The sequence below is a fragment of the Lepisosteus oculatus genome, chromosome 9 (assembly GCF_040954835.1).
Source record: "Lepisosteus oculatus isolate fLepOcu1 chromosome 9, fLepOcu1.hap2, whole genome shotgun sequence".
NCBI lineage: Eukaryota > Metazoa > Chordata > Actinopteri > Semionotiformes > Lepisosteidae > Lepisosteus > Lepisosteus oculatus.
Window position 1 is genome coordinate 15,249,373 of NC_090704.1, and position 21,043 is coordinate 15,270,415.

The 21,043-nt window shown below is 38.1% G+C and overlaps 2 protein-coding genes across 4 annotated transcripts; both read right to left on the bottom strand.

Annotated features, from left to right (window-relative positions):
• Positions 1–3,783: 3,783 nt before the first annotated feature.
• zte38 (zebrafish testis-expressed 38) lies at positions 3,784–11,634 on the bottom strand. Of its 3 annotated transcripts, none has more exons than XM_015355457.2 (13): positions 11,559–11,630; positions 11,402–11,457; positions 10,656–10,800; positions 10,500–10,563; positions 10,377–10,413; positions 10,259–10,279; positions 9,633–9,659; positions 9,319–9,386; positions 9,085–9,233; positions 7,337–7,560; positions 6,717–6,756; positions 5,208–5,248; positions 3,784–4,314 (listed from the first exon to the last, which is right to left on the bottom strand). In XM_015355457.2, exons 1-13 carry the CDS (start codon positions 11,563–11,565, stop codon positions 4,261–4,263), a joined length of 933 nt encoding a protein of 310 aa, XP_015210943.1. In that variant the 5' UTR covers positions 11,566–11,630; the 3' UTR covers positions 3,784–4,260. The 3 variants fall into 3 exon arrangements, with proteins under 3 accessions (XP_015210943.1, XP_015210944.1, XP_015210945.1); XM_015355459.2 differs by lacking the exon at positions 3,784–4,314 and adding an exon at positions 4,335–4,475 and having other exon boundaries at positions 11,559–11,634; XM_015355458.2 differs by lacking the exon at positions 10,259–10,279.
• Positions 11,635–13,631: 1,997 nt separating this feature from the next.
• prdx1 (peroxiredoxin 1) lies at positions 13,632–20,985 on the bottom strand. Its single transcript, XM_006634831.3, has 6 exons — positions 20,887–20,985; positions 18,526–18,642; positions 16,932–17,085; positions 16,422–16,544; positions 14,784–14,914; positions 13,632–14,183 (listed from the first exon to the last, which is right to left on the bottom strand). The coding sequence occupies exons 2-6, from the start codon at positions 18,629–18,631 to the stop codon at positions 14,098–14,100; spliced, it is 600 nt and encodes a 199-aa protein (XP_006634894.2). The 5' UTR covers positions 18,632–18,642; positions 20,887–20,985; the 3' UTR covers positions 13,632–14,097.
• Positions 20,986–21,043: the final 58 nt, after the last annotated feature.

Genomic DNA, 21,043 nt, shown 5'->3' on the forward strand with positions numbered 1-21,043 from the left:
AATAATTCCCTGCACGCAAGAAGATTTTAATCTCACATGATTCCAAAGTACTGTGTACAGAAGAGGACCCACTTAATTTACTGCCTGAATACAGCACCCACCCGGGCTGTACAAAGGTTAAACAAGAAATTGCTTAACTAGTTGAATTAGGGAGATAATATGTGCATTATTGTACATACTGAGTACAGACACATACTGTATTTTATTTTCTATATATACCAATGCATACCAGTTTAGGTACCATACCGATAACATTTAGGTCTCTGTCAAAACAGATACTCTGGATTTGTTTGGTGTACTTGTATATGATCACAGAAATCAGTGTTCAGTAATCTTAGGATACATATGACTGATAAATATTTGTAGTTTTACAATCAATTTCTATTAAATTTAAAGGAATTAACAGTAACAAGTATAACATTTTTCAAATAAAGGGTGTGGATACTTATGTCTGCAACCATATAATTAGAAATGACAGGATGAGAGAGATTGACTGCTACCTGCATGCTGAACAATGTGGAAAAGACATTTGTTAGCTCATGTTATATCCCAGTTACATGAATCTTAATAATATATAGTAAATAGTAAATTTTTGACAAAATCTTAAAATCTCAAAAAGACTGCTCTATAAAAGTTTTCAACAGTTTCTCTCGACAGTTTTCAAAGTTTTCTGTAGCCATTTTATAATATGTCTGATCTTTATTTTTACTGCTGTGTATATGAATTATTTCACTACATTTTTTTTCTTGCAGCTCACAAAAAAAACCTTCCTAATGCATTATACCTATAATCTCACTAAAAGTATTTGGAAAACAAGTTTCTTTTTACTCATTTGTCTGAGATTTAGTTCAGTTGGAAATTTTCTTCCTGCAAACAGAAGACCAAATAATCAAATAATCAACCTAATCTTTTTTTTTTATTGTACCGCTGTATTTAGTCAACTCCAGGACAAATTTATATGGTTCCAACTGTCTCTTTCTCTGTTTTCTAAAATCATCATACAAGATTTCAATGGGGTAAATGCCGGTTTAAAAACATGTTGCTTTTAGTTTTTCTTTTGGTGATCTAGCTTTAAACAGATGGTTTATCAGCTCATGGACTATGCTGAAAAACAGTGACATTTGGGAATGGAGCGATTATATCTCATTCATTTGCTCACCTCATTTGTTTTGTACTACAGTGTGTTACCAGCTCATTATTGTGGATTTGTCTCATCTGTTTAACTTGTGCATAAATATTTCCCACTCATCTTTCAGTTTGTTTTCATGGTTAATTTCATGGTTAATTTCCACTTCATGGGAAGTCTTTGCATTTTCAGCTTCTCAGAATTCTCAGTCTGCAACTTCCCACAAAATATTAGCTGAGGGAAGATGGGACTTTAATGTGAAGTGATACAGAATTAACATCAAAAGCAGGAAATGCTTAGCTGTGGGATTTTAAATAATGACTGAATTTTGTTGTACTTCTAATCCCCCTCTGCTTTGTCCAGTTTTATGTTGAGGTCTTTTTCTTCCTGCGTATAACATGCTTTTTACTTACAGCTTCATACAAACTGTAATACCTTCTGAACGGTATACAGGTTTGGCATATTCTATGCCCTCATTTGACTTTAGTCTCATGGCAACATAAATAGTTTAGTGTTGCTGCCACTGCATAAAAGATAAAAATATTTTAATTTGTAAATGTGCAGTGTCTTTCTAATTCTTTACAGCCATGTAAGTAGCATTTTAAAAGTGGTGCGCTTTTGGTGCAGCTAGCTGACCAAGTATTCTGTTCCAATTTTAAAAAAAGCCATAAAAATACACATGCGCACTGTACTGTAAAACAGCCTTAAGAATTAGGATTTATATTTAGAGATAGTTTCAAAGATGTCTCAAAGCATTCCTTTTTCAATCGGTCAGAAAGAAAATTGCATTATCAACCCATTTAAAGTTTTTTTTATATACCGCATTTTTTTAAAAAAAGGTATTTTGTTTGTAATATAAGAAGTTTCTTCATATTTAGCTATGGGACTTTCCACATGTCCTGTGCTTTTTGGAAATTCCCAGCCGCTGCTGCCTGCAGTCATGTGTTGAATCATCACTCAGCTTACAAGGGTCACAGCACACACCTACTACACCAGCTGACTGCACCTCTTCAAGAACAGCCTTTCTCAGGTCCTCTGTCCAGGCTCTTACTGAAATATCTTTCCAATGTGAAACATTTAAACTTCTCTTTTTATAAGGTACGAGTGTCAGGTTTTTGTTTCTTTTGCCTTAACAGGATTTTTGGTACTCTCTTTTGGTTTACTGTCATAATATTTCATGTGCTGTTCTTTGAGGCTGCGTGAAACTCTTAATTTCTGGCACGACAGTCCTTTTTTCAAAACAGCGTTGTTGCTCTGCTTTCAGTATTCTTACAGTATATATTAACCAGCCTGCTGTTAAGCATCAGTATAGGATATCCTGCTGATATCAGAACTAAGTTAAACTAATACTTTTGTCAGTGTGCTTAAACAAACATGACAGTCACTGACAAAATAGATTTCCTTAAAATATCTTTATTCTATTAGCTTTCTATGAAATTAACTTAAAATACAGATAACTGGTATAAATTTATCCCATATGGTTTCATTGCTAGCACATTTATAATTGGAATATCGGAGTGTAGCTAGCACAGCCTCTACAAACAGAAGGTAGTAAAGACAGCGAAGACTGTCGTGGATGATGTGACTCACCCCCACTGCTGTGGATTTACACTCTCTCTTTGCCCCTTGCTGTAGCAGTTATAGACTCTTGCTGAGGGGATGAAATCTTTCAGTCTTAGTCTCAACTTAAGGTATCTCTTATCTCCTAAAACACTGTTGTACTGTATTCTTTGTAAGTGATGTTTGTTTTTGTTGTGTTATTGTGTTTTATTGTGTTGTACGAAAATTACCTCCATGGATAATAAAGCTTGAATTGAATTTTAGATCTTTTTGATTTGTTATTGCTCTGCCTTTTCTTAAATATTAGTGGTTTATAAACACAATAGGATATGCTGTAGGGCACTATAAATTTATTTATAAATATATTTTAACCATTCAAAACTTATTTTTGAAATATTTATTGGAAATGTAGTCCTCTACAGAGAACAATATTTTGACAAATGGTTGGCCCCAAAAGACTAAATGAAAATGACATAATCTTTACAATATATGGAGCTTTTAGCACTACCAGGGAAGGAGTAAGAAATTTTTGTAGCAAAATTTGTTTTCATTTGAAGCCAAAAAAATATATAAAAATAAAAATGTTGCGCTGTTTTATTTCTTTCAGTAAGGTTGTGCTAATCATGATTGTACATAATTCGGACTGCCAATATATATATAAATAATTATTTATTAATTTTGAAGTGTATCAAGTGACAGGATTTTAGAGAACTGTTAGTCATAACTTAGTGAGTTTTCATTGCTTTCATTTGTTGGCAGTAAAATTAAAACTCTGCCTTCTGGGTTGGACTGCAGCCAGGGACTTTCCAAGCTGGAAAGCCCCATTCTGTAAGACTTAGAAAATTCCCTTTTAAAAACAGTACAATCAAGAGTCCATAATCAGATAAAAAATCAGTTATTCTAACCTTCTCAAACTGAAATTTTAAAAAGTTAAGAAATTTACCAGAAGTACAGTATTAGGTAGATTTTTATTTTAATTTTTCTTTCTCATTTAAGATCACATCATAACAAACCTTTCATGTTTGTGACTGTAATCCTGGACCTTCAAAAAACAAGCAAAAGTAAATTCTGGAAGTAAGAAAACAAAATGCACTTCATTTACAAAATATCCAATGTTTTATTTAAAGTAAACAAGAACAAAATAACAACAATCATGAACAGGATATTTTTTAGACATACAGTACACATTTCAAACCATGTTTATCTTCCACTATATTGAGAAGCTATTTGTATACAACAGCTGAGTTTACATATTCTATGGCACAAAAACCTTAGTGTTACAACTCAATATTAATAAAATAAACTCACTTTTTGAATATGTAATTCAGATCATCGTCTATTCTCGTGTAGTTGTTGGTCATTTGTTGTGATTATTTTAGCCTGGTTTAAGTAAAAGTATCTGGAAAGTGAGTTATAAAATACAGCATCATATCCATTGACTGACTTCAGTGAATACTAAAACATAGCTCTGTAGGCAAAAAAAAAATACAATCTTTAAATTCCTAAACTGACAAATGTTCATGCCTTTGTCGTCTAATTAATGACCTCCTGCTAAACAAATGTAAAAGCTCCTTCTACTCTTCTCTTTTCCTCAGCTTCTTCTTGGTCATCTCAGTTGTTGTTTTCTTCTATGTAAAAATTGTGATGGATACAGTATTACAGATAAGTTAATCTCTTGAAGACAACATATTGACATATGTCATAATATCAATATATCAAATATGTCACATACCTAGTCATAAAATCCATCAAACCCTCTTTGTTCTCTTTAATAGTTATATCTGTCAAACTGAAAAGAAACTTACATTTGTGTTACTAATGAATGATTTACTAATGCCTTTCATTCTATATGGAATGTATACAGAAAACCTTTAGACATCACAAAAGTGAAAAAGTTAGACATCATTCATAAACTTACATAAGGAGTATATCTAAAATAGTTTATTACTGAATGAGGAGGATACAATAAATTATTTAGATACTGTATAGATTATGAAGTTGATCAAAGTGAGTAGTAAATGAATAGAACAAGAATTCTGCTTTGTCACACTTTTAGCCTTAGTGTACTGTATATCTGTGGACATGCACTTGGTTACACAAGTTGGCTTAAAGAGAAACAAGGCAGTTTGCTGAATTTAATTCCATTATTTACAAGGTCATAGCAGATTTACACTTAGCTATGTAAAATAATGTTCTCTGGATAAATTACACATTAATAACACATTATTAACACATTATACATTATAATAACACATTATTAATAACACATACTGTAACTTTTAAATATATCTGTTTAATTCACTACCAAGACAGAAAAATATTAGTTTTAAAAACTATTTATTGGTTAGTGAAAGTGAAAAGTTTTCAAATTCAATTTCTTGCTGTTTTACTAAACAGTTTGAAACTTTTCATTTTCTTGATCAATTGTGTTAAAGCACATCTTCTTAGTCCTTTAATCTGTCTAATATAGGATTGCACAGAACACCACACTGTCTTGCCTACAGTTTTAAACATACCGTACCTTTCTTACAGTCTTGCGTGGTTGTTTGAAGTCTGCAGAGTCTGTAAAATAGCAGGATTAGTCAGACTTGTAACATGTGAGTTCCGTGTCTTTTGATAAATGTATTGCATGATACTGCTGGGTATATAGTACATTACTAACAAACTGTAATTAAGTTGCACAGGAAAAAAATGTGGCTGCTCATTTTCTAAAAATAAATGTTAATGTAAAAACACCAAAACAGGTACCAAAACAATAGTTGTAATAACACTCCCACCATAGTATGATCTCTCCTAACGTCTTCCTGTACCCACAATGACTGTACCCCTACACCACTACACACACATGTAAGCCGAAATTGTACTGTCCCCTCGATAGCCCAGTAAAACTGGACTGGTCGTAATAATATTTAATATTAATTAACCATAATATTTTTAACCATACTATTTTTGCACTGTTCCAAGAATTACCTTTCACTGTTTTTGTCCTGTTATATTTTCTCTGTTGCAGAATTTTGCACAGTTTTGATTACTTGATTACGTTATTTATGTAATGTTATTACATGTTACTGTTATTGCTATTGTGTTACTGTCTATTGTCTTATCTTCTGTCCTATTTATATACTGCACCTGAGTGACTAATGAGAAACACTTTTCATTATACTATGCACCTGTGTAAGTTTAATGACAATAAAGTTGAATTGAATAAGGTATGATTTTGTTCACCTGGACTTGTCACATGTATCAAATCAGTGATCTAATTAATAATAATACTTCCTTATGCTTATATAGCGCTTTTCTGGACACTCCACTCAAAGCACTTTACAGGTAATGGGGACTCCCCTCCACCACTACCAATGTGTAGCCCCACCTGGATGATGAGATAGCAGCCATAGCGCGCCAAAACGCTCACCACACATCGGCTATTAGTGGGGAGCAGAACAGAGTGATGAAGCCAATTCATAGATGGGGATTATTAGGAGGCCATGATTGGTAAGGGCCAACTGAAATTTGGCCAGGACACCAGGGTTACACCCCTACTCTTTTCTAGAAACACCCTGGGATTTTTAATAACCACAGAGTCAGGACCTCGATTTTACGTTTCATCCGAAGCATGGCGCCTCTTTTTACAGTATAGTGTCTCCTTTACTATACTGGGGCATTAGGACCCACACAGACCACAGGGTGAGTGCCCCCTTCTGGCCCGACAAACACCTCTTCCAGCAGCAACCTTAGTTTTTCCCAGGAGGTCTCCCATCCAGGTACTGACCAGGCTCACACCCATGCTGAGCTTTGATGGGCTGTCAGTGGTGAGCTTTGCAGTGATCTATGCCACTGATTAATCTACTGAATGTTCTCTATTCACCTCCACACTATCTGTTCAAAATAAATGCATTATAATGATAACCACCTATAATATTACTTTAGATTTTATAGAACTAAATAATCTGTGATATTGTCTAGTAAATGAGGGATCACTGCATATATTCTAAGACAGAACAGCCATGAATGTAGAATTACAGAAGCCTACCATCCTCTGTTGATTGTTCTTCTCTACACAAAGCAGTGTCCTACAATATTGAAAAAAATGCATACTGTAGTTAAGACTTTCAAGAAAACATTTGAGCTAATGTCCTAATAAATAAAACATTTTCATTTAAGCATTTACATATAGAAAAAACTCTGATTACATTGAGTAAGTGGTGTAATTACATTGAGTAGGTTAAGTGGTGTTGTTTTGAAAACAGTATTCTAAAATTTACCTGAATGTCCCACTGTTTTTACAAAGTAACCTACAGTAATTATGAACATTATTCATCAATGCAGGGTGACAAAAAGGGAAAGGAAAAAGAAAAAACAAAAATGCTGGCTAACAAACATCTTTTGGTCTGTTTTTTTAAAACATATCATATAGAGGCTAGGTAAAGGTTTATTCCATGCTGAAAGGAGAAGAAAAGAAACACAAGGTTTCGACGGTGGAGCCTTCTTTGGATGAACGTTGCGTTTCTTTTCTTCTCTTCAGCATGGAATAAACCTTTACTTGTTCCTTTGCAGCCTACGCATGCTGATGCAGCTACCTACACATAGAGTATATAGTACTCTGTATATAACTATGTAGCGGCTAATCCCTTTCTTTTTTTTTCTGATTACCTGTTCTGCTTGCCTTCTTTTCTCTGAAACTTGAATGGGTTCATCAAGGATATTCTCTCTCTGAATCTGGGCTACTTTTCCATGCTCTGCAGCGACCCGCACCTTCAGCACATGAAATGGGGTCTGCAGTTCTCCCATTTTGAGATTGACAAATCTCCCCTCAAACCACAGACTGTCACACTCCCCCTCTTTGAAGCCAGGGGGCTGATAGTCTGCAGGAGTCACTGTTGTAGGGAACAGAACACACATAGTAAACTGCCAGAAGTTTGTCTTGACAGATAAAAACAACTTGTTCAAAGCATTGAGGTGCAGTCACCAATCTCTCCTCTCAAAGGAAAGTGATGTGAGGGACTTCCAAAACACAAACACAGGGAATCAATAAAGAATGAGATAATGAACTCAACTAAGACAACAAACGTTAGATGTTAAATATTGTGATAGTGATCACTAGGCCATCATAACACTGTTTCCTTTTCAATAGCTCAAAAGCTGCTGTTTTTTGCTGGAAATCGTTTATTGCTCCCATTATCTTGTTATGATCATCATTATAATCATCTATGCGTATGACACAAAACAGTTACATCACAGATCTCCAACTGGAGATGCTAAATTGAGTAAGTCTTATTGGTTAGCCTAAATCACCTATTTCTAAACATTTCAAATAACTAAGGTATTGATCAATTAAGCAAAAAAGGTGTTAGTTTAAGAAAAACATTAAACATATCCGCTAATTATATCTAATTTACTTTGTTACACAAATTGCATGTTTAATAGTCTCTGATAAAATTGTTTCAAGTCCTATAAGCAATTTAAAGGTTACTTATTTAGCTGCAGGAGTGGGACCATCCAGCATCCAGCAGGAGTGGATACTCCTGATCGCCATTAATAATAATTATAATTGCTTACACTTATATAGCACTTTTCTGGACACTCCACTCAAAGCGCTTTACAGGTAATGGGGACTCCCCTCCACCACCACCAATGTGCAGCATCCACCTGGATGATGCGACAGCAGCCATAGTGCGCCAGAACGCTCACCACACATCAGCTATCAGTAGGGAGGAGAGCAGAGTAATGAAGCCAATTCATAGAGGGGGATTATTAGGAGGCCATGGTTGGTAAGGGCCAATGGGAAATTTGGCCAGAACGCCGCGGTTACACCCCTACTCTTTTCGAGAAACGCCCTGGGATTTTTAATGACCACAGAGAGTCAGGACCTCGGTTTTACGTCTCATCCGAAGGACGGCGCCTGTTTACAGTGTCCCCATCACTACACTGGGGCATTAAAACCCACATGGACAGCAGGGTGAGCACCCCCTGCTGGCCCCACTAACACTTCTTCCAGCAGCAACCTTAGTTTTTCCCAGGAGGTCTCACATCCAGGTACTGGCCAGGCTCACACCTGCTTAGCTTCAGTGGGTTGCCAGTTGTGAATTGCAGGGTGATATGGCTGCTATATATGGCCATTACTGTATATGGCACCCACTTGTGTTTAAGTGCATTCACCTTCTCATCAGGAACAAGCTCTTCAGCCTGATGAACTCCAAAATTTGACATCAAAGGTGAACAATACAGTACTCTATGGGATAACGTGTTTTCATTTCGTGATTACAGAAATTACTGAATAAAAAAAGATCAAGTAGATCTGGTACCAAGCATACAATGAATTATAACTGTATGAGGAATATCCCTTCACTCAGTTCCAATAAAAAGTGATATTTAGTAGTTATCAAATATATCTATATTACCATCGTCATAATAATATAGCTTCATTGTGAGGGATACATTGTCCGGGAGCATGTCCAGATTCTGCATGAGGAGAAACAGCTTGCGAATAAGGAGGACTGATGCTTTCTTTGTGTCTTCCATGGTTATCTGCACTTCAGTGTTCTTGTTGCTTAAAACAGAATATAACAATAATAACTATAAGTAAGAGCATTTCAGGCCATTATATGTGAAGATGCATATCATGCAATGATTACCTCAGTATGTCCATTTGTGGCCCTTCCGGTGTGTATTTTATCTTAAACTGGTAAGACTCAATAATACTCTGTAGAGAACATGAGGTAAATGAAAGAAATATCTCTTTTAAACATTTATATAACACAAAGGGTACTTCATCACCCTCTTAGTTTTTATTATTTACAATATATATCATAGGTGATTTGCATAAATAAAGACCAATTATTTGCATGACAATGCCATAGCCAGATGTAAATTATGTGACATAATACAATATGTATCTCAATATAGTAGCACCCTGAAAATCAATTAAAATATTTTAAAGAGAGCTTACATTTGGGTCATCTGGATTTCTGTGTACCTGGGATTTAAATTAAAGACCATAATGTAAAACTGTCAAGATAATACATGGTAAATAAAATCATATTCTGATAAATATCTATCAATTTCAGTTCTGCGGGGCTTATTTCTCAACAAAACAAAGGAAACTGCATTTAATCTCCCAAATATCGGCGTTGAACAATCACTGCACTGCACGATCTGACGTATTACAGGAAGCGCCTGGTGGCATACAAGTACATTAGCATTGTCAGGGGTTTCTGCTGCCATCTGCTGACCAAAACGCGATCATGGCTATAAACGATTTTCTCTTCCTTCCCTCATCAGTATGTTTAGCTAACAGGCCTATAAAACTGCAACAATAAAGGTTTCCAGGCGGATTATTGATTAATAATTCCTTTATTTATTGTGCAGAAACTATGGTATATTGAATGATCATCCATTAGACTTAAAAAGGATTCCTTCATTCCAGTAACAGAATTCCTATACTGTTTTTATTTTAATTAGAATATATCTCTAAGAATAGCCAAAAAATAGTGGTTAATGGTGTATTTCTAATTAAATATCACAGCTGTTACCTAAAGTCCTAAACGTATCCTATTGATTTTTATAAATACTTACTCCAATAAAGAGGATTTGTAGCTGTGAGGGGGAAAAAATAGCAAAGCATTTAAAACATATCCTTCAAATTGCTTCTATAATAAACATATTTAAAGCTCAAATTGTAAAGTGTACTTACGTATCCTTTTTCTAGTGCATCAAAGCATCCCATTATCCTTTGAAAAACAACAATGCCGTTTCACCTCATTGTGTTTGTAAAAGATAAAGACCAGAATTAGCTATTCCATGAATGCGCACGTACCATTTAACAAGTTTACAAGCTCCAGTGGAGGTGCTATTCTCTCGTAAGACTTTAATGCACAAACCTAGGAAAAGAAACAAATCACCTTCTTCGAACTTCAATTTGAACTCGTTTAAAGTGACAACATACTAGGTAGATCTTAAAGAAAACCCGTACCTTCCAGGTAACGCGATCTGTATGCGTGCTCGGGGAATATTCCGCGGAGGTAGGTGATAGACGATAAAGCCACAACCATCATTCTCTTGACAAACACCAGGGACTGCGTCTGACACTCGATTTCATTCGGAAACAGGCTCGTCCACTGAGAAAGAGCAGAATGTGGGATTGGATTTCCATTCAAGTATAAGTCAATAAAATGGAAAGATGCATAATTTCAGTCACTGGATTTAAGCATGGCATTGGCACGCCAGTTTCAGTCCACACTGGGGCGGCACGATGGCGCGTTGCTTAGCACTGCTGGGACCCTTGGTACAGTTCCAGCCCTGGGGTACTGTCTGTGTGGAGACTGCAAGTTCCACTCGTGTTCGCGTGGGTTTCTTCCTGGCTTCTGGGGAAACTGTCCCTGGTGTGTGTGTGTGTGTGTGTGTCCTGCCCTGCGCCCACTGCGTGTCGGGATAGGCCCCGGGTCCAAACAGCGACTCTGAACTGCTAGAAGCGGTTAGAAAAACGGATGGATGAATTTCTACACGCCCTGTTCAAATACACACCGGCCGGTACATACATATGGCCACAAGATGGCGCAAACAAGCCCAACGAAAACCGCTGGTAAGGTGCGAGTGACCTACTGTAAACGTTGCATACGCTTCTTTCACAAATGTAGTAAACGAACAACAACTAAAGATTTTTTTTTATTCTAATACGGGAAAAAAGCCGGTGACGTTTTTTGTTGATAAGTTTGTTACCTCAGACGTCTCCTGCTTCGTTGGTCTTAACTTCTGAGCCGTTGTCATATTACCGTCTGGACATAAAAATATCAACGGATTTGTGCCACTAAATATATTTCTTTTTAGCACCTGAATAATATTTTCTTATAAATTTTAAGCCTTAGATTTTACTTACGACTCATCAATACTTAACAAGACAAGGTTTTATAAGGAATTCGTCTTTGACCCACAACCAGCGCTGCTGTGGGGACTCGAGGGGCACGCGAGAGGCGTCCTTCCCCTATAGGGCGCGTGAGTCGCTTCCTAGCGCGCTCTGCCACAGTTCATCTTTTACGTGAACCTCTAACTTTAACAATCGATTTGCTCTAACGAAATATCAAAACGAATGTGCATAGTGTACACACCTCAATTCATTCATTAATACATGCATTTTAGTATAGAGTAAACGTTTAGCAGAAGGATAGAGTATAATTATACATATGGGACAAGCTAAAGGTTTATTCCATGCTGAAAAGAGAATAGAAAAAACACGTTTAGCCTATGGAGCCTTTTTCAGGGGAGTGGTTTTTATACATTTTTATGTCGGTGACAGGGCACACAACAAAGAAGTTCACTTTTCGTGAGTTGAAGACGTTATTCTGAGAGGCATTTAACTGAGATGTAAAGACAGTGTCTTTATAAATAAGGATACTGATAATAAACGAGGTTTACTTTGACATACAAGAAACAATATTACATTTACTAAATGGTTTCATCCGTTTTGTCACACTGACAGCGAACGCACAGCAGTTGAAGACTATCGATGCCAAGGTCCTCTCATACGATCTGAGATAACAGGTTTACAGTAAGGTAATTGAAAACGTTAGTCCTCATCTTTCGCTACGCCAAGCCCTCTGGTCGCTCCAATCTTCAGTCTCGTAATGTTTCCCTACACAGTCCTCCCTTGCGCCCTCAGTTCTCCCACTTCCACGGACAGCTCATTCTCCACCCGTGTTACTTCCTCGTGGAACAGATTTCCCACAGAAATTTTAACATCTTGATAACTGAACATTAAATCACCTCAATCAGTGCCTGCTCGAAACTCATGTTTAGACAGCACCTGTGACCTCTTAGCTCTCATTTACATCTGAGTATATGGCAGCTCTCATCTATTAATATACTTGGTTTATAGTTATCATGACTGCTCGGTATCCAAGCCACATATTGTTTTTCAATTGCATTGCTCTTCCAGTTTGTAAAAACCTTGCCTGTCATTACAATTTGTTGTATTAACATGACCGTAAGTTATCTTCACCATCATGTATGTATGGAGTCAAAATAAACATCACTGTGTGCAAAGTAGGCTTTTTTTCCCCCAAATTAAAAGTTATAAATTTTGGATAGTGATTATATATTTTTAGCCTAATTTATAATGCACGACTTACTTTCAAGAGACTGATGCAGAAAGCATTAAATCACCTCAATCATGAAGGTTGAATGAGCAGGTGATGTGAGAATAGAGCGAAAAACCCAGAAATAAACCCATTTGCACATTTAAGAAAACACCTTTGCACCATCCATATGTTGAAGAGCATTGCTTGGGCAGATGTTCACAGGCTATGAAATCTGAATACAATGTTACACCTACAGCTTTATCACCACATCGCCCAATTTAGTCAGCTCTCAGAAGTGTTGCTGAACAGATGTTTGGAGGTCATATTGCAATCTCACACATTTCAAGATCTGGATGCTGTCCATTGCTCTGCTCCCATCTTTTCTACCCCACTCTCTCCAAACCAACCACACCCTTACAGCCACCTCCCTCGTTCATTCCTTGCAAGTCAGGGAGGTTTTGTCAGCCTTGACCTTACAGCATGGGTGTCAGGCAATACACTAATGTATTCAGTACACTGTGCCTTAATTCATGATGTTTCATCCATTCATTGCCCCATTGTGTCAATTCAAATTTATGAAAGTGTAGTGGAGCACAGCAGTGGAGAATAAACTGTGCCTACTCCTACATGTAGAACACTATAGAAATGCAAATAATGTAAATTCATATGAACCTGCATGATGAACTGCCCCGAAGGAAGGCATCTGAGTAGCAAGTACTGTAAACCTCCAAAAGTTGAAGCAGCTAATGTGTCATTAAGAGTCTAATTACTCCACACTGAAAAAAGGAAACAATGGGATCTACAGGGACCACAGGCCCCTCTCTTCATTTAGCAGATGGAGGGAAACCAAAAACAAGTACTTTATGAAGCAAAAATACATTTCTGTTCTACATTTACAGTTCTTCTTTAATACAAATATCCACTTCTCCTTACAGTACAGTAGCTGGTGACCTTAAAGGATGGCTCTAGCTTTTATGAAGGACTACATTCAGGCTCCGTGACCCTACATCTCCAATACCAGGTTTCATACTACAACCGTCTTGCAAAATCTAGAGCTCGGCAGCACTAAGCTAGCATCTTCACAAGACCGCAGAAGCAGGAGGTACTAAAAGGCTTATTCAGTTACTCAAGGAATCTTTCACAAACATCAAGAGTCACGTGGGCTTTTATGATGACAAGGACTCTTCAAGTTACATTTTGTAACAATTTTAACAGTAATAAAATATAACAAGTACATGTCACTAGAACATCATTACACCATTTTTCGGAAATTCACAACTTTGATCCCCTACACAGTGTAGCAGTGGTAAGGCCTAGAAAACAGTGCACAGACGAGTCAGTTTATTTTTGCTTGGCGAAGAAGTCTTTGCTCTTCTGGACATCGGGCTTGATGGTGTCACTTCCTGGTTTCCATCCCGCGGGGCACACTAGAAACCAACAAATATGGTTAACGCACTTTGACCTTTAACCACCTCACCCAACATGGCATCGTTATTTATCTTATTTAACACCCTTTACTTTATTTCAACAATGTAAAACTGAGAACTCCAGATGAATTGCTCTTGGCATCATTAAATAAGACTTTGAAGGCTTATCCATCCAGTGCAGATGAGCATGCTGAGGAATATAATGAACGTGGCTTTGAAGTAAACTGCTTTGATGTTTTAATAGATTTTTTAATTTTTTTTAAAGGGTTTGTATTGAACTTCTCAACCAGCACAAGTGCACACTTGGGGTGCAGGCTGAGCTACAGATAATTGCCAAAACAAAGGAGTAACTGAGGGATACAAAGTATACTGAAAGCAGATGTTTTCACACAGGTTTGGTTCCCAAGTTCATTAAGCAATTAACTTCCCATCATGCATAAAACTGCCAGGCAGGCCCAGTTGCCCATTACTTTGGCTACCACAGCTGGAAGAGTGACTTCTCAGGGACCTTGAGAGAATTGGTGATTGTGCTAAATTCCACAGTCCATAGACTTAAATCATGAAGGTAACTCAGGGGGAAAAAAAAAAAAAAAGTCTTACCTTCTCCATGCTTGTCTGTGAACTGAAAGGCCTGCACTAAGCGCAGGGTCTCGTCTACTGATCGGCCTACAGGGAGGTCATTAATGGTGATTTGCCTCAGGATCCCCTTGTCATCAATGATGAATAAACCTCTGAAACAGAAGGTAGTATTAAAAAAATCTGGAAAACAATGGGAAAACAAGAAACTGTCCAAGGCCTTTCCAACTAATTTGTCAAAATCTTATTTAGCACTTCACATGATAAAATAATAGAGGAAGGCTGCACTGATTCGGTGCACTGCTGATCTCACACATATCCTGTTAAGTTTAATCAGGAAATTTGTCAGCTTATTACAGGGTTCACATGGGACACAGCAGACGGAGTTTCCCCAACATTTCTTCCTACAGTTCTCTGAAATCAAACGAATATAAGATGATCAACCTACACTGCAGGACAACCATTTCTGAGGTAAGAATCTGGTGTGGCTGCCAACATTACATGGATTTCTTAAAGGCAGCAGAGCCTTGGCTCGTCACACAAGTCTTTGGGAGGGGTTATGTTCTTGGGCTCTGCTTTAGGTTTACCAGTGGCAATTCCAAACGGCGTACAACATTAATGTACCCATTAAGAAAAGAGGTCACCTATATAAAAGTACACCTTTTTCACTACAAGCTGTGATGTATAGTCCAACTATAACCCTCTGACTGTTCAGTAGGGGAGGGGGACTTCAACCACTGACAAATTCCCCGTCATATGATCAAAACTGTTTGAGTTACAGTTTTGTCTGAGATACAGTATTTTCTGAGAAGAATCACAGAAGCTTCAAGCACTTCCCAGCATATTCAGGGTCTCCTCTGCTAAAGCTGGCCTACTTGGTTCAAATTCAAATCCTTTCCTCCTCATATTGCTTCTTCCCCCAACTTTAAGCACCTCCTTGTTGTGCACAGCTTTGTTACAGAGCAATGGATAAAGGGAATTGCATGGATTGTAAACAAAGTATCTTTTAGCTGGTCTAGATGGACCAATCGAACATTCATCCATCCATCTTCTACCTGCTTCTTCCAATTCAGTGTCACAGGGGAGTGGAAGTCCATTCTGGCAAGCAACGGACACAGAGCAGAGTACACCCTAGACAGGATGTCAGTCCATCACAGGGCAGACACGTACACAATCCCTCACACACGCACAGCTAAGGCCAATTTTACCAGAAGCTAATCTGAACTGTTAAGAGAGACCAGAGCACCCAGAGAAAACTCACAAGAACACAGAACTTTCAAACTGCACCCCAAGACTGCAACCCAACCCAGGGCACCAGCAGTGAGAGGCAGCAATGCAAACCACTGCACCATGGAGCAGCCCCTCAAACAAGCAACATATTAAGTGTCATAGCAAAGGGGCTATAAAAAAAAAATCAAAAATAAACCTTTGATGTTGGGAGAAAACAGACCAAGGGATCTGAATCCATGATCCAGTACAGCCAAACAGTCTTCTGGCCAAAGTATGAATAATTTATGAGCCCAATTACTTTAGGAGTAGGAGTAATGTGCATGTCTTCCAGACCTGTTTATTCACCACTTCAAAAGTACCAGTAACTACAAGGGTGGATCAGCAGACCACTGCAACAGAGGAAGAGACTACTCAAACCTCACTGTTACTCACCTGAAAGCAATGCCCTCGTCCTCCTTCAGCACCCCATAATCTTTGGAGATTGAGCGCAGCGTGTCAGCCACCAAGGGAATTTTCATGTGGCCCAGGCCTCCCTGTTTTCGAGGTGTGTTGATCCTACATCGGGCAAAAAAAAAAAAAAAAAAAAAAAAAAAAGACTCAGATTGCCGTTGCAACACAAAGAAATCTGTAACCAATAGCAGATCTACTTTCTGAAAAGATTTCTCCAGTGATAGATTTTTCATTTTATTAATTGTCAGATACAGCCACGGAAGATTTTAACACCTAATAAGGATAAAACCACTTCTGTGCCCAATGAGGTCTACTTCTTTAAATTGGGTTTAGAAAGGGAACAAACTAATGTCTACAGATTCCTTTCTGCATGAAGATCCTGGCAACACTGATTTGTTACATGGATCTGGAGTAGTAGGGTGTATCCCCGTTAGGCCAGCAAATGGGATATTCCAAGGAATGAGGCTCTGAAGGGAAGTGTCTGCAACATACCAGGCCAGGTGACAGAAGTGAGAATCCACCGAGGCACCAATGACCTCGCAGTTGATCTTCTTGAACTCCTCGGCGCCGTCGCTGAAGGCGATGATCTCGGTGGGGCACACGAAGGTGAAGTCCAGTGGGTAGAAGAAGAACACGACGTACTTCCCTGCAGACAGACGGCAGTCGGGAAGATTGGTCTCGGCTAGAGCAGCCAATTGGAGTACACAGCAGGCGATATCCCCCCCTCACAAAAGACCCCAATCCAAAGAAAGGCACTCTAACACTGATGCAGACAATAGGTGTATTTCTGTGTATAAAGTTAATGCAGTTAACTTTCTACAATTATACAGGCTTTACACACTATTTAAAATAGCAGAATGCTTTCAATAAGGAAAAAATCTGAAACACTATTGAGGAAGCTTAAATTAACTCGATGTTTTGACATTTTTCTCCATGATTTACCCTTTAAATAAGGGTTTCTAAAACTGGAAAATCTTTTAACTTACCTGCATTATAGGAGAAGACGTTACACACCTTATCATAGGATTATTTAATTCAGGTCATAGAAGACTGTTGTGTCTGTCTGGTTAGCTTAATTTAATAGCTTCTCCTAGTACCTTCTGCTTGAAGCAGACTAGATAACCTACACAGGTTCTCTCCAGGACCAATGCAGGACTGCACAGCCACAGGACTTTGAACTCTGGTTTATCCACCCCTATGACCTTGTGCTGGTCAGAAATGGAAACCAATCTATAACCACTTAATGCATTCCATATAATGTATTTCATTACTCTGCTCTCCTCCCCACTGATAGCTGATGTGTGGTGAGCATTCTGGCGCACTATGGCTGCCATCGCATCATCCAGGTGGATGCTGCACATTGGTGGTGGTGGAGGGGAGTCCCCATTACCTGTAAAGTGCTTTGAGTGGAGTGTCCAGAAAAGCGCTATATAAATGTAAGTAATTATTCTTTGCTGGAAAATAGGGCTGAGTGCTCTACGCTTTCCACTAATAATAATAATCTGGTCAAATCATGTTGCAGATCAAATGAACTCATTCTCACTTACTATGAGAACTTGGAAAGTACCAATTTCTACAGCAGAGCACTGTACCAGACTGAGCCCGGGGGAGTACCTTGCTCAACTGGGACCTGAACCCATAGCTTGCCAGGCCCAAGTCCAGATCCCTGACCACTTACCCTCTTCAGCACAAAACAAAATGTAATAAAGGCATATAGGAAAAACAATTATACAAATGGTCAATTGGAATTCACAAATCAAAAATAGTTTAATAACTTGTGCTTTCCCCATGCCCATAAAACATTCTAAAGAAAGCCTTAAAACCACTCACTTTGAGGAACCACTTTACCCACTGTGAGTAGCTGAATTGGGGAATCTGGATTTCTCAGATCTCCATTCAGAGCTCTTAGTCACATGAGCAGCTCTAAACTTTAGCCAACTCTTAACACTTTCTCCTCCCACTGCACTTTGGTCCACAAAAGTGCAAACAGCCTGTGGGAGCAGGCAGGCGATCTGGCCTGCTTCTGGTTGTCCATTTATCACAGCATCCCTCCATCCTCCGAGTCAGGACAGCTTAGGGCTCTTACCTCTGTAATCGGAGAGCTTGATCTCCTTGAACTGGCCGTCAGGCATCACTGCTGTGGCCTGGAAGTCAGGGGCAGGCTTCCCGATACGAGCATTTCCAGCCGACATCTTGACCTTAGCTAGAAGGAAAAAGAAAATAGATTGGGGTCATCACAGAAAGATGCACCCGTCATTTGTGCCTAAAATAAAAGTGCCTACTGGTCCTATATACAACAGACATTTGTATGCAGGTACTGTTGACTTCATAGTTGCATGTACTATTCTACCCACTGAAACTTTGAAAGGCTGGGTGTGATTTGGGTTGTGATAAGATGTATTGCAACATTTGCTTTCTCCTGGTAATAAGACCTTGATAAGTTACAAATAAAAATAATCTAGCAAATCAGCAAAGTTAAGGCAAATGCAAGGCACACAAATACATTCCTACTTCTCCGAGAATATTTACTTAAAAGATTTCAAATAATGGTCTTAAAAATATCTTCAAGCATTTCAAAAGACAGCAAAACGTGCTGCCAACGACTGTCCATACATTCATCAAGGACATCTAGAGCACTTGCAGGCTGATCGAGATCTATTTTTAGGACCCCAAAACAGTCTCCTACACCTGTTGAAGCTGCATGTTGGAAGAATCCTCTTGCTGGTACCCTCATTGGCCGTTACCTAGCAACAAGCCCGCTCTTAAAATTTCACTCTTCCTAGCCAATAGACCAACACTCCGCATATTAAACAAGCCAACGTCACTAATTTAGGGCTTCTTTAAAAAGAAATATGGCCGAGTTGTACTTTGACCACAAAATACCAGTTTAGTTAATGAATGTAGACAGATGCATATGTTCAGAACTGCTGGAAATTATAAACCAAATCAATAAATACATTGGATTGCATTGGAGTGTTAAGCGACAATTTTCCTCCACGATTTTAGGAACACGTACAAATATTAGGGTATAATGTTTGGAGTAAGTCTCTACTCCGAATCAAGTCGGAGGATTCTACGATAAAGTTTGACAAAATTCAACGAATGATTGTATGCACAACTGAACATGACAAAAGGCTACGACTATCATTTAGAGCTAATCATGTTAAAACTAAATCCTGCTTTTGAACATACTGTATGTAAAACAATTTTGGTTAAAATTTACGGGAAAAAACGCAATCAATGTTTGCCAAACAACGTTACTATATTTAGATGCAAATCAGGTTTTTGAACTGTCTAAGCTTTTATGCAATTGAATAGATAATGAACGGATTTTAAGATGCTTTTTATAACTGTTCTCCTTATTTCATAGAGAGCTTAACATTACGTGCCCACTTTCGCAACGTTTTGTTGGTCAAGGACACCGATATAAATCTGTTGAAAATGCAGTTTATACTGTAGCTTTAAAGCAAGCATGCCAAAGTTCAAATATGAGTGCCGAAGGCAACTTGCACAATCAGCCTTTAGTGGAAGAATTTTCAGACTTCTCTTTACAGAAATAACCAAATGAATACTACAAAATTACCATATCAATGCACAGCTGAGGTTAAGAGAAACTCAAGTTCTCTAACCCACGAAACTATAGTCGTACAGAGATTATATTTTGCAAAATTAGAAACACAGGTGGTGGTGGAACCTGTCATCCCAGTTCAGTTTACCCGACCGCAAAGTCAGAACCAGGTGAGAGGCGATTAAATTTAGGCTTCCTGCAGATGTGCAAGAAAGCCACTGTAAAATATGACAGATGCAGAGGCTTTGTATCGTTACTGTATAAACATCGACTCCCACTACAGAATGGGAAATACAAACGAATTTTAAGCATTTCTTAAAATGTTATAGTTACCAAACAAAATTACGTAAAGAGCGTTTCAAGAGGATGTAAACCGTCTTTAGCCTAACCGTTTTCACAGATTAGCAGAAGCTTGCGGGACTCAGTTTAACAGAGTCTGACAATGAACTTGAGAAACAGACTCCGTGCTGGAGAAATGTTAAATTAGATATACCTGCAGGTTACGGCAACAACCAACTTCAGAAGAGACAATCTTGGTCTCCAGTTCTCACACTAGCGAGATGAATTAATTTGCAAGGCTTTGCTACAACCTGTATATAAATACATCGAAAAACGTCCTTTGAAATACAAACTACCAGCTTCAGAAATTTTGCCAAACGCTTTAATGTTTGCCCAAGTACCTGCAAACGGCTGTACTTCATTAGTCTTACTAAAATGTTCAAATTAATTCAGCCGTAAATTAATTACGACAGAATACAAAAACCTCAGATGGTGGATGATGAATACAAATTCTAGAAAAGTAATATTTTAACGAAATAAACTTCCATAACGCTTCAGAAAATAGATGCATTCCTTAAATCCAAATAAGCGAGTACTCACTATAATACCGTAACCTTTCACCAGCACAGACCTTTCCACAGAAGGAAGCAGTTGTAGAAAGAGCCTGTACCGACGTTCAAGTTTTTATACCCGCCTAGATATCGCGATGGTACAAGTAACCCGCCTCTTGCCACCGGCCTCTGACATCTCTTTTTCA